Here is a 13,428-nt window from a genome sequence, read left to right as displayed (position 1 = left end):
TTGGTAACAGCTACTTTTTATACTGCATAAGCTCAGAAGAAATACGGTGGATAGAAGAAAAGAATCTAACAAAACTCCTACTGCTAATTTTACTACTCACTGGAATAGCATTTAAATAAACACCGTCCATCAGGGAAGCTTTCATTGGTAAACAATAAAAAAGTAATGATTAATAAGCACTGTACAAGGTTATGTGAGAAATGAAAATGTTACACAACACTGAACAGACACCAGAAATGGAATTAAATTTTGCATCTTGGACAACGTACTATAAAATACTTCAGAGTATTCTGCTTTATACAGGAAGGTCCTGATCCTGCAAATATTTAGTGACAGGTAACACAAACTGGGTCAAAAATTTAGTCTTACACTCAAATTACACACATGCTTATACACACACCAATATTGTGCAACATTAAGCAATAAAATAAGAATAAAGACTTTGAAATACATTTCCCTTTGCCTAAAGATCTTACAACATCCTCTGCCTTCCTCTACCCAACACAAATCCAGGGTCACATTTGACTGTCTTATTCCTGCCGTTATTATTCCAGGGACACAAACACAACCCATCAGAAAGCAGAGATCTCATTTAACAGCCACAGTGGCTGCTGACCCTCCTCTCCAGGCCTCCTCTCACCAAAACTGCAGGACCAACACTGGACTTTCACTCAGGTAATTCCCAAGCACAGGTTTGGGGAGGGAAGGGCAAAAGAACAATCACACCCCTCTAAGGGTTGTGAGAAGAGACACTGGAAGTGGGTTTTGGCAGCAGCAGGAAAAGTGCTGAGGCAGAACGTGCCTCATTCCTGCAATAAAGCAAATCTCTGTCCTTTCACCAGTTTCTACTGCAAAGCCAGAAAAGATCTCAACAAGTTGGGTGTAACTTGGGGATGCCAAAGGCAGCATTTTCATAGCCCAAACAGGCTTCTGCAGAAAAATCAACTGCAAGCTAGGAAAGGGGCCCTTTCTCTGCAGATAAAAACCACTGTGTTACTAATCAGTGACCACTAAGGAGCATTGCTTACTTTACATTTGCCAGTAAATCTCATTCCAAATGCAAAGCCTGGTCCACCAAAGATTCCCATTACAGAACAGCAAAACTGATCACTAAAATGAAAGTAACTCTCGACCAGTATTCTTGCTGTTAATACTGTATTTAACAAAAGAAAAAGAGATTTAATTTACCATTAAAAGGATTTGATTAATCAGTCTTCTGTTACCTAGGGAGGTCCTAAAATTTATTCTAGGTCAACCATAAATTTTGAATTACTACACCATAGGAGTTTATCGGTTGTTCTGATATAGACAAGATTTATATTATTTTAATTTAAGAAAGATATAAAAAAATGCAGCAGTAGCTCTTCATTCCATGATATCTTCAGCTTTTCCTGTACATTAAAACAATGAATAAATTAATTTCTTTTAAATGTACAATTTTAATGCTACTGTTAATAATAATAATAATAATAATAATAATAATAATAATAATAATAATAATAGTAGTAATAATAATAAACACGATAGTCTCTACAACCCCATAATTCTACTGCTAGGAATTATGGTTTCTCACTAAGGTTTTTGTGGCTTAATTGTCTTCATGTAATATTGGTATCTGGTACTTGGATGTAATTAAGAATAGGGGAACCATTCTTAGAGTACTATTCCAATCCATTAGGTAAATTTTCTCACTATGATATGAAAATTTTCATCTACTTAATTAGCACACCTACTTCTTCCATGCCTAAGTGCACCTAAGCTGCGTTTTATGATGGCCCAAGGAAAGGAAAAAGAAACCACAACACATCAATTATGCCTCCACTCAGTTGTACAACTATTTTAAAATGTGTGAACAGTTAAGACAAAATTGAAAAATTACCATAATAGGCTTTTGACACTTCCCCGCTTAAGCAAAAATTAATTCTAACTCCCTGTTTTTATGCAAAGCCTTTATAATTTCTCTAATCTCGAGTTCCCACGAGAGAGAACACAATTCTTTCAAGTACAAGTATGTGAGGCTTGGCATCTTCTCTTTTTAGTTATGCAGTTTATTTGATGGAAGTCTAAACTGCTAAGCCTCCCTTTGTGCTTAATATAAGCCATCCTCAGTGGAAATACAAGTTAATTTAAGTAAAATGAAGTTTTAGGAAGGATGCATTCTCTTGCGCAGAAAGCCTCACTAAATCAAAGCTTTTTAAAATGCAGCATCTGCTTCCTGAATTGCTCTAGAACCTGTAATAAAAATAAACTAAAGAGAAGAAAAATTTTTAAAAGGTACTTCTACATATAAAACATCATAAACATAAAAACAGACAAACGGAGCAGCTGACTTCTCATTTCACTGTGTTATTCAGCCTCACCTTGTATTGTGCATGAAGACACTCTTGCAACACAATGAATTAGCACGTTTTAAGCATCATCTGTTTCATTATTGGTGACAATTATTAGAACCTACTGATTGTGCTGTACTGTATTGCTGGGAGACACTGCCAGACACACTAAGCTGTGTGGACCACGTCCTAAATTCAGTTATTCCACAGCACTGCTTAGCCCTGAAACACACCTGAAGTATTTGTACATCACGTACTTTGCTTCAGCAGCACAGGGTCTATTCTGATGCCTACAAACCTATTAAGGTCACAGACAGCTTGTGCAGATTTTAGTCTATTCCCATGAGAGGCAGAGGTATATTATTTGCATACCATTATGTACTGAAAAACCTATTCAGTTATCCCTGCTGGAGACAACTCACCTCACTGCCCTAAATAGCATTCACTTTTCCAATATTTGAAGGAACAGCAAGTAAATGGGACCCAGCGCAGACAAATCCAAAAAGACTCAGAATATCTAAGAATTCTGACTTATAAATAACAAATGTGAATGCATGCAGACCAATATATCACATAAAAACGTAAAGGAAGCAAGGAATGACGAAAAAAAGTGAATTATGCGCTTAAGAGAGGACTAAAATGTTGAGAGTGAAAATGGCTGAAGAGAGAATTTTAGGAAAAAGTCTGACATTAGCCAAGCTTATTATGACCACAAAGGAGAGCTAAGAGTCTCAAAGAACAGAACTCACTTAAAAACAGCCCCCTTACACTTGCAGTGACAGCAGTTCTAATATCATCTGCCCAAAACAAAGTGAGAGAGTTATTGATATTTTACCTATAGCAGGGTGCAACAGTTCACATGATGTCAGCAACTGAGACCCATGGGACCTGTACATGTTGGCTCTTCAGTACCAGCTGCAATACTGTGAATCTTTGCTGTAATTACAAATATGTTCTACCATGCCCTAATTGTCCTCCTCAGTTTTAATCCTCCCATAATTACGATGTTTTGAATAAACATCTCCCAGCCTCTGCTCAAACCCTTTTTTCTGCTTCTCCTTCTTGATGTCAATACAGCCACAGAGAAGGGAGAATATAAATAAAGTGTCTGTGTGCTCTGTGCAGAAAGTCAGAAGAGATTAACATAATGGTCCTTTACAGCCTTAGTCTGCAAATCAGAACCTCTTGCTGTTAACCTTGGTTTGCTTTTTGCCAACCTGCTATGTGAAGTTTACTTCAAGCTATAAGCATTTTTGAACCTGTCTGCTTCTGTAAAGCTCTGAGCAGAGATAAAGCACAATAGAAACAGTAACCGTTGCCTTGAAATCACATTTGTGAGCAGGTCATGAAGAACAACAAAAGGGGATCATGGCACAATCAGTCCCATGCCAAAACAAAGACACAGAAACATCAATAGTGCACATTGAAAGGTTTGTGCACACAGGATCTTCAAACACATGGCTGCTTCAGCTGAAAAGAAGCAAATCAATTTTTTGAATATAAGGAATATAATAATTTTTTGAGTCCACGGCCATACCATTACTACCGACCCTTGAAATGCAGTTATTTGAAGTTCAGATGAGTAAACCCCAGAGATCTACAGCACTCTATAAAGCCTGTCATGTTACAGTCATTTCCTGAACATCTTCCTTCATTTTACATCTTAAATAGTGCTTATTAAAAAGAAACGGTTACAGGAATTACCTCTTAAAGAAGCTGCAAATCCAGTGCAGCACCTCTAACAATTATAGCTACTACAGAGCCAGGGTATCTTTTCATATATTTTTTAATAGTACATCTGACAATTCTATATGCTGGTGGGTATGAAAACTGATATCCCGTAATCCACAAAATGGATGAGGCCACAGTCACATATAAAGCCTCATATTAGCAGTATTCTCAAGGGCAAACTGAGCACTCCCATGATATGCACAAAAGCCTCAAATTTATTTCCATTTTAACTTTCCACAGTAACAGCTATTTTTACTCTCATGTGCTCATGAGAAATATAAACAAAAACTTTCAGGAATACAAGTAAACTTTATCAGTTTTAGCTGATACTACCTATCCTAGTTGGCTTTAGAAATCCTGTAGTCACATACCCAGCCAGGATGAAAAATGCCTTTTTTTTTTTTTCCAAGCAGTACTTTGCACCACTGCTGTGCTTAATGAGCACAGGACTCTACCAGGACTGGTGGGAGTGGAGTGTGGCCACTTGAGGGGCAGCCCCTTAAATTACTCCAAGCTGTCTGTCAAACTCATCTCCCATCCTGTGCCAAAGAAGAATGGAGATAAAATGCCAGTCTGTACATGTCAGGGTTTCACAGGCTGGGAAAGAGAAAAGAGACATGACCTCAGAAAACTGACAGATCAGAGTTAAAACTTCTTTGTCCAAACTGCAGGAGCTGGACAGCCTAAACCAGTCATTTTGAAAACACTGCATCAGTTGCAGACACGCCTGCTCCTGCAATTCCCTGAAGAAGAGACTGGTTTTGAGGGAGAGCACAGCCTGGGGGTTACTGTCACCTTGCTGGGAGCCATTTCTGTGAAGAGCGGATAAAGTCACATTCCAAGAGTGACAGCAGAGACTGGACTCTACTGATGCCCAGAGCTCATAAAGTATACACATGTCAAACAGAACATTTTGATAACTGCTCAATTAACTGTCCTTAATAGTGTGTAAGAGGAGAAACAGGTCATTCTTTTACTGGTTTTAAAATATACTTTGATTTCATTTTTAAAAAATGCAAGGAAGGTGGTAAAGTTGCATGCTCTAAGTCATAAACAGGGAAGAAAAGGTAGAGTGTGCATGCAACAGTTCTGGCAAGAAGAAGCTACCAAACACCTCTGGGATCTCAAACATCTCTGGGATGCTGGAACAGGTAAAATTTCCCCTTCCTGGCTTACAGAAAATGTTCAATGTGGTATTTCTGGTATGAAACAGTTAAAAACAAGAACCACACAACGGACTGTTCAGGTTCCTCATGCAAGATACCTTTCAATGCATTTAGTTATTCAATCCATTGTATTCAGCTATAATTGGAAAAATCTAATACTACATTCAGTTCCCCTGTAATGCTTGGTCAGCAACAAAAAGCACTCATGGTTCTTTTCTGGCTCTGCTGAGCAGTGTTGTGTGCAGACAAAGGAAGTGCTCCCCATACATTAATACTTTGGCACTCCAGCCCTACAGAAATGAAGTTCCCCATAATTGCTGCTAAATTTTTAAGATTTGGGGGGCAGAATTTGAAAGAAAAATAATTCTAACATACTTATCTTTATTCTGTCTTAAAAGACTAAGAAGAGATTCCATGTAATATTTCAACAACGAAGAGATCAACCAGCAGAACTTCCCCTGTGGCTGAGAAACAGTAAAATAATGGTCCTGGATAGGCAGAAAGTGATCACCCACGAGAGTCCTTTAATAAGAAGATGGAAGACAAGAGACTGCTTTACTACATCTCTGCTTCTGAGAGGGAAGATCATGATCAGATGAAAAACACAACAAAACAGAAGCAGCTGTGTCTTGTCAGTAAAAACAAATGATCAGTAGTTTATGCTAACTCCACATCATAATATTCTGTGATTGGAAAGAACTGATGAGAAAAACAACAGCAAATTTTTAAAACTACATTTTCTCTATTTTACAAAAATACTTTATGCTGCACTCAGATATGCTGTATTTCAGGAATGTTATGACATTTCATGTGGCTAATGAGCTATGTAATTTCTGAAGAAGAAGAGAGACAACCTTCCTGTTTGTGTCGACTACTGGATTATATTTGAAGGTCCTGAGTACCACTCCTGACTCCACAGTAGCTCACTAGATGAAAAAAAAAAAAAAAAAAAGCCTGAAAAAATCTCTGGTCTAATGGTTTGCCAGTAAAAGATCTGTACCATCTATAGCCAAGTCAAGATCGGGTTTGGTGATTTCTTGCAGTGAGTCAGAGAAACAGGGGACTGTGCCACTCTTAACACATTACAAGACTCATACAAACAGCAAGATTCTGCTACTCAACTTTTTAAATCAAACTTAGTATTAGAAGAAATCTTAGGGAGTGAATTTCAAAGCACTTATATGCACCAAGTAGCACAAGGTGTTGGCTGGAATACCTCTGCTGCTCTATGACATGTTTGGTTTGGTTAGCAAAAGTGTGCAGTAATGGCTCTTGCTTTTTTGGTCCTTTTGAGCACCGAGTTTTCTACTAGGTAGCATTCAATTTAAAGAAAGCTCAAAATATTTAAATAATGTCTAACTTACGCAGCAGTAAGAGAAATTAAATATATATACTGTTTACAATTAAGGGAAAAAGTAAGTTCTTACATGCTGGATGACATCCCGTCATGATTCTACTTGAGACCACTTCCTTTACAGTTACAAAATGTAGCCAAATCACCTCTAGGTTAAACAATCCACAAACATTTGTTTAATACAGAAAAGAAATGGAAAAAACCCAAACATGGTAGACACATTAATTTCTAACTTTCATACATCCCAAGTGCCCTAGATGAAGAAAGGCTGGTTCAGCAGAAGGGGTTTAGCTCTTCACAGAATGCCTGTGCCCCAAAAACCACTTCAGGTGAGCTGGTGAGGAAGAGGATGTCAACATATTTCCATGATGTGCATCAGAAACAGCTTTTCTCACCTGAAGTCTGGACCACAGAGATGTGAGCACTGGCAGGACAGGCTGCAGTTCTCCAGACTCTCCAAAGTCATGGTAAGGGGAAAACACTGCCTTCAGCATGTTGCTCAGGACTGCAGTGGTAAAGCCTGACCAGGCAGGTGTCCCAGGGCAGGCTGACATGTCACAAGGCTTTTTGGTGCGAAAGCCAAGTGATGCATTTTGTTAAAATAAAACTGGACTCTGAGGTCAGTGTACTTTTTAATATTTGGTATGAAAAATTCCATTTTCAATCATCCTGACAAAATCCATTTTTGACAAAGAAAAGCATCCCTGCCTGAGCAGACCTGTGTCTGTGCTAGCAGTTGCAGCACAACCTGGACCTTTTGGTGAAAGGTTGTATCTTATCTCTGACATCATCCAGCTGAATACCATGACTAGAGTTCCAAAAAGCAAGCTATGCTTCTAAGTTATTTTCAAGCACAGCTACATGAATGGATTTTCAAAGAATGTATAAATAGCTGTGTCTAAAACTTTACACATCGAGTCTGAGACATCTAAGTATTACAAGTTGCTTTTGAACCTCTTAGCCTGTAAAGACACAGTAAAATGCAAGTATCACATATCAAAGTACTTTAATTTTTTAAATAAATATTCATAAGCAAAATCTACTGTCTGTATCAAAAATAAAAATTAAAAAATGGGTTACTGTTGTGCTATTAAACACCTTGCAGACTTAACCAAAGTCCTAAACACTAATGGCTTTATGAAACAGTTATAGGAACCAAGACTCCACCATCAGGACAGAAGCAGACTGGGAGTGAGGGGAACTCCTGAAATGTATAAACTGCCAAAGGGCAGCTAAAGGCAATGGGAAAGGCACCAGTGTGATCCCTGAATTTTAAAGTTACATTTTCAAGACTGTATCAGGATGTGATGGGTTACTTTTCATATTGAACGTTTCACAAAGATCGTAAGCCACATAAAACCACTTTAATTTAATGTTTGTGAAAACATTTTAAGTCTGAGAGCTAAAATTGTTGTGTTATAGATAATAAAAAGATACTTCAAAAAAAAATCTATACAACATAGTGTGTTCTATTTTCTTAATACTGTTTCAACAATTTCTGGCATATGCTACTACAGAAAACCTCTGTCAATTAAATCAGCATGAAACCAGAATAACATCAACAAATGCAATAAACTAACAACCCTCTACAACAAGAGAACGAGGCCCTGAGAATGAACAAAAAATTGATCTTCAAAGCAAAAGGATTTTATCTGGGGGAAGGGTGGGCTGGATCATGGCTGCGAATGTATTACAGAAGCACAGAAATGATGGAAACAAAGGCCTTCCTGCAAGACTTACTGCAGAACTGCAACCCTGCGGTATCCCTTGATGGCCATCAGTCTGTGCATTTTTAACTCTGGAGATGGCCCTCCCACCATCCTTCCTGAACTCCCCATTGAATTTCCCTGTGGCGACTGCAGTCAGCCCCCTCAGAGCAGCCTGGGTGTAGCAGCTCCCTAACGCACCCCGAGGCTGAACCGAGCCAAGCTCCCAGTGCTCCCACCTGCTCCTCCCGACCCCGGAACAGAGACATTTCCTCGCTGCGGGAGCACAGCTTCCCAGTCATCTCCTGAAATTACTGAAGGCATTTTCCACTCGGGCTTCTCATGCAGAGGCAACAGAAACGCACAGGTTAAAACTTCTACAAACCAAACTTGTATCTCCAAAAGGAAACTCAATCTAATTTAAGTGGATATTACATATAACATTCCCCCCATGGAAAAAATACCTAAGGAACTCCTTATTTTTAAGTAAATCTGCAACTGTAAGCCATGTCAGATTTCGAGTAAATTGTGCAATTTCCACTACAGGCTGCAAGTCACTTTCCTGAAATACCATCCTGGTTTAACAGCATGTTCATTTATCTGCTTAATGGTTTGAAATGGACTAAAATAAGTACCCAAGTTGATCGTGGTCTGAATTTGCTGTTTCATTTTGTTTTCAATTATAACACCATCAGGAGATCTGGTGTTTATCTGCTGAAATGTGCCTTACATCAATAAAACATTCTTCCATCAGTAAGACACCTATAACAATTTAAGTCTCCTCAATATCCTAAATCCTGCTAGGCCAAATATGTTAAGGCACGGTGATGTTCCAAGCACAAGCACTGGCACTGAAGTCAGGTACTTTTATTAAAATGACTTGCTGAACTGCAAGGCCAGCAACGAATATCATTTATGATAAATGGAAACAATCTTCTCAAATGCAGTTTGCCCTGTTCTTCCACCAGACCCGTTCTGACTGAAGACAAGTGCAGAATTAAAATAATCTCCCCTTTTTCTCTTCTTTCTGGTTTGAGTTTTGGTTTGGGGTTTTTTGGGGGGGGGTTGGATTTTTTTTTTCCTTATTCTAAGTAGCATAAACTTACTGTAAGTAGCAGCATTGTATGCATGGCTGTACAGAGAGAATCTCACTAAAAAGGTTGTCTCATGTAGGCATTACCCTGAAAGTTCAACTTTTACAAGTTTATATTAATGAATGCATTCTTTTACCAAGCACTAGAGGCTTTTTATTTCAGTTAAAAGCACAAGGAGCATTTTAGTAGTGTTCAGGAGAATAAATTTACAGTGAAAGTTGGACAGTACTAGTGGCTATGTCAGCTAACAAGTATAATTAAAATGTACTTTTACATAATTTATACATTATACTGATTTAGGATACCTGTCCACCACTGTGAAATTTTAATGTATATTTATGCTATAAATACACAGCACTGATGCTATTATGTATGTCTAGAGTATGTGTGTATCCATTTGGATACAGCATCATAACACCACAAATACTATTCACTGGTTTTACTGCTGTCACTTTTTAGTTTCCTATGATTTCCTTTTTTCTTAGAGCAAAGAAAAGTTTTTCATATAAACAAGGCCCCTGAACAGCTCGTCTCAGTTGTGCCAGTTCCCTCAGAAAGGGTACAAGGGGTTCTCTGCAGAGCGAATTCAGCACGATGCTGGCGCAGTGATGCTCAGCTGGTTACAGGCTCAGACAGGGCATCAGCCCCACACACAGCCAGGGCATGGTGCCAAACTCCCTGTCACCACAGCTAAATAATGGTCCTTTCACTTGGCTTCTCTGCATCCAAGACATTTGCAGTTCTGCTGGGTTTGTTCTGCTGCCTTGTGCAGACCCCGGCTCTGTACTGCTGGCAAGTTTAACAAAACAGATAAGAGCACATAAACCCAGCATTTTGCCTTTCCACAGCACAATATTCGATTGCAGTGTAACACACAGTAGCCAAATGAACACTCTGTGGTTATTACCCACCTAATGCTGTAAAAATATTGCTATGACATTTTGTCTGCTCGACCATTTTAAAGGTTAATTCTGTTTCCTATTTGAGATTTTCCTCTAGGTGAGCCATTCCATGCACTTTCTATTTACTGATTCCAAACAACCCCCAAACTGTTTCATTGCTCACTCTCACTGTTAAGAACATATTGACTGGCTGCCTGCTCCGCTGTTTAATTCATTTATGCAGAGAGTCAGGCATGAAGACAGAATTTTAAATGTGACATTTGCAGGCTGTTGGGTCATTTGAAACTCTGACAACACCAGGGAGTTCCTGACATACAAAGTGGTCCTGATTTCCAATCTTCCATGTTCTGAGCACATCAGAAATTCTTCCCGAAAGGGGAGATTTCAGCCAAAAGTTTTAAAATCCCTTGTGTTTACAACTTGCAGGAAAGGCTTGTACACTTTATGGTTTTAAAATAAAGCTTATGTTTCCTTTAAGGTAAAATCAGCAGTGCCTGCAGCATGAGACTCAATGCTTTAAAACACTTATTGACAAAGGTATTTGGTGAGATCTACGATAATAATTAATACACATAAAGTTGTTTACAAAATTCTATTAAGGGACTTAGTGGACTTTTATTTGTTCCTGTTGATCTTCAAGAGTTTAAGAACAGCTGAGCCTGAAACCACAGCCTTATATAACATTGCATGTCTGGCTTAGTGCTACTCTGACCAGTACCAAGTCCCAGTTTTCAGCCTGGAAGTTTTCCTTATCTCAAGGCACCGAATGGACTGCACTATTCTGTCTCCCCACATGAACCGTCATTATCTTCCCCAAAATTCAGGTCAATTTTTCAGAGCATACCTGATTACCTGAAAGATTTCATACAGCCAAGATACCATTACAGTAATGTGACCTGTTTGGTCCTGACTTAAGAAAACTATAGTTACTTGTCCCTGAAACAGGACTCACATCTACAAAGTTTAACACTTATTTATCTTATTTTGAGAAAATTTAAAATGACTGCAACAGAACAGGAAATTTTGCATCCTTTAAGGCATCCCCAGGAAGGGGGATGCTAAGTCTCCCCAGTCATGTTTGGAACAAGGTTTATGTATGTTATTTGGCCGTGAGCTTTTCCACAGAACAGCCAGAGCCCCCTGTGGCTGACAGCAGAGAATGAGGAGACACCTGAATGCAGACTGGGTACCTAATCTACCAGCAGGATGGATTGAAAACCAGGCCTTGAACTCTGGGAAAAGAGCAAGAAGGAAATATAGAATTTTCTGCACAGAAAAGATCTCTTCCTCCTCTTTGCCATGAACTGGGGAAAACATATACTAAAATAATTACAATAAAAATACAAAAGTAATAAAATAATTACAATAGTTACAATAAAAACTTCAATACCAGCTTGTATGTCCACATCATTCCTCATTTGTTTACTTAAATCAATAGCACAGTATGGCATTTAAATAAAGACAAAGGTAGAAGGCACAATCTAGGAGAAATACAAACCTTTTTTTTTTAATTGTGCCAAACAAAAAGAAAAAAAAAAACCCTGTTCAAAGCAGAAAGTATGATGACACTGCTATAGTTAGAAATAAAAATGGTGCTAATTCAGGATTGTATTAGGAGGAGAGATTGTTTTCCTAGCTCAACTCATCGTGACAATTATTCCACAATAATGACTCCCTACATTGGCTGCTTTTGCAGGAAGGTGAATATGATTTAGGTCAAGATGCAAATTTGGGGAAATTAATGGATTTTTTTTCTTTTCTATCAGCAGACACACAACAAATTTAACAAGTAGCTCTGAAGTGTTAACCATGTCATACAGCAAGCATCTTTTCATTGCCATGTTCAGAATGAAACTTTTATAATTTAATAGTTGTCATCTGAACAAGAGTATCTTGTTTATACATACTTGCAGCATGAGGACATTAATTCTTTGTGACCTAGAAAAGTAGTTTAAGTATTACAGATGTTCTTTATTTTCAAAGGAGTTTTTAAAATAGAAAGACTTACCTGGTGTATTATCTGAGCTACAGGAAGTTGTTCAGCATATTTTAGCGGCTCTGTTGCCAACTCCTCCTCTGGAAACCTGGGAAGAAAATAAGTTCATGTTTGTCAAAGTTGGTGCAATGTTTACCAAATTTAATTAATGAAATTAAGTGTTCAGGGATAGTGTTTCACTTAAGATGAAAAAAAAGAGTGTATTTTATGACAGTAATGGAATATATTTCTCATAAAGTTAAGTGAAAGAACAAACTTATAGTAAATAGAAATGTGTGTAACATTGTGGATTTTTTTCCCGGACACAAAGCACAAATTTAGCAGCAGAAACCTAGGAAAACCTTAAATTTCATTTTAGGTGAACAAGGACTGGTGAAAGCTGGATTGAAATCCCCATGTCAAAAAAGTCTTCTGCATTTACAGAGCAGGTTCAGCGCTGTTAACAATACAAGCTTCCTCACTCAGTCCTGCCAACATAATTCAAATATGACCATCTCAAAAGGCAGGAGGGATTATTCGCCGTTTCCCATTTTTGCTGCAAGTGCACAGCAGTGTTTAGATGTGGCAGAAGTTCACCACAACAAATATTCCTGCATTTGCCAGCACAGCAGAGTGTACTGGTTACCAAAAAGCCAAAAAGCTAGTGTGAAGAAGAAAAGAAAAAGAAGAGTGAATACTTCACAAAGAATATACATCATAACCCTTTAAACTTTGAATAAACTGTGGTTGCAGCTGAAAAATCGGAATCCATAAGAAGTCTCTTAAAAGAATATTTAAATGATAGTAAATTAATATGAAAGCATGTTCTAAACCCTTCAACCATGCTGCTTTCATCTACTGGAACTGCACAGCATGTGCTACATTTTCAAAGTATCACTCAAGTTTTTCATCAGCTATTCCACTTTTTTTCTGAAGAGTTCTGAATATAAGAATTTGAGCACTATGACAAGAAAAGAAGGGAAAGAAAAAGATCCTGATAAAAACAAGGCCCTTCTGTAAAGCTGATGCAGAATTACTTTCAGACAAAAATTGTGGCCAAGACATTATTTTTCAGGCTCAAACCTTATACCTGTTCTAGTCAGAAAGGATCCACACCCACTGGGTTAACTGACCTGTAGACCAGCTGCCAGGTAAGAGTCAGAAACTACA

General features: G+C 38.2%; 1 protein-coding gene across 1 annotated transcript in view; it reads right to left on the bottom strand.

Annotated features, from left to right (window-relative positions):
• The window catches only part of PIGK (phosphatidylinositol glycan anchor biosynthesis class K), a 63,731-nt gene that overhangs the window by 10,537 nt on the left and 39,766 nt on the right, over positions 1-13,428 (bottom strand). The window contains exon 10 of the mRNA XM_066192620.1: positions 12,292-12,367. Coding sequence (XP_066048717.1) covers positions 12,292-12,367 — 76 coding nt within the window. The remainder of the gene's footprint in view (positions 1-12,291; positions 12,368-13,428) is intronic.

The sequence above is a fragment of the Chamaea fasciata genome, unplaced genomic scaffold (assembly GCF_029207755.1).
Source record: "Chamaea fasciata isolate MVZ Bird 193981 ecotype frontalis unplaced genomic scaffold, bChaFas1.0.hap1 SCAF_10, whole genome shotgun sequence".
Taxonomy (NCBI): domain Eukaryota; kingdom Metazoa; phylum Chordata; class Aves; order Passeriformes; family Sylviidae; genus Chamaea; species Chamaea fasciata.
This window is presented reverse-complemented; position numbering and strand designations above follow the sequence as displayed.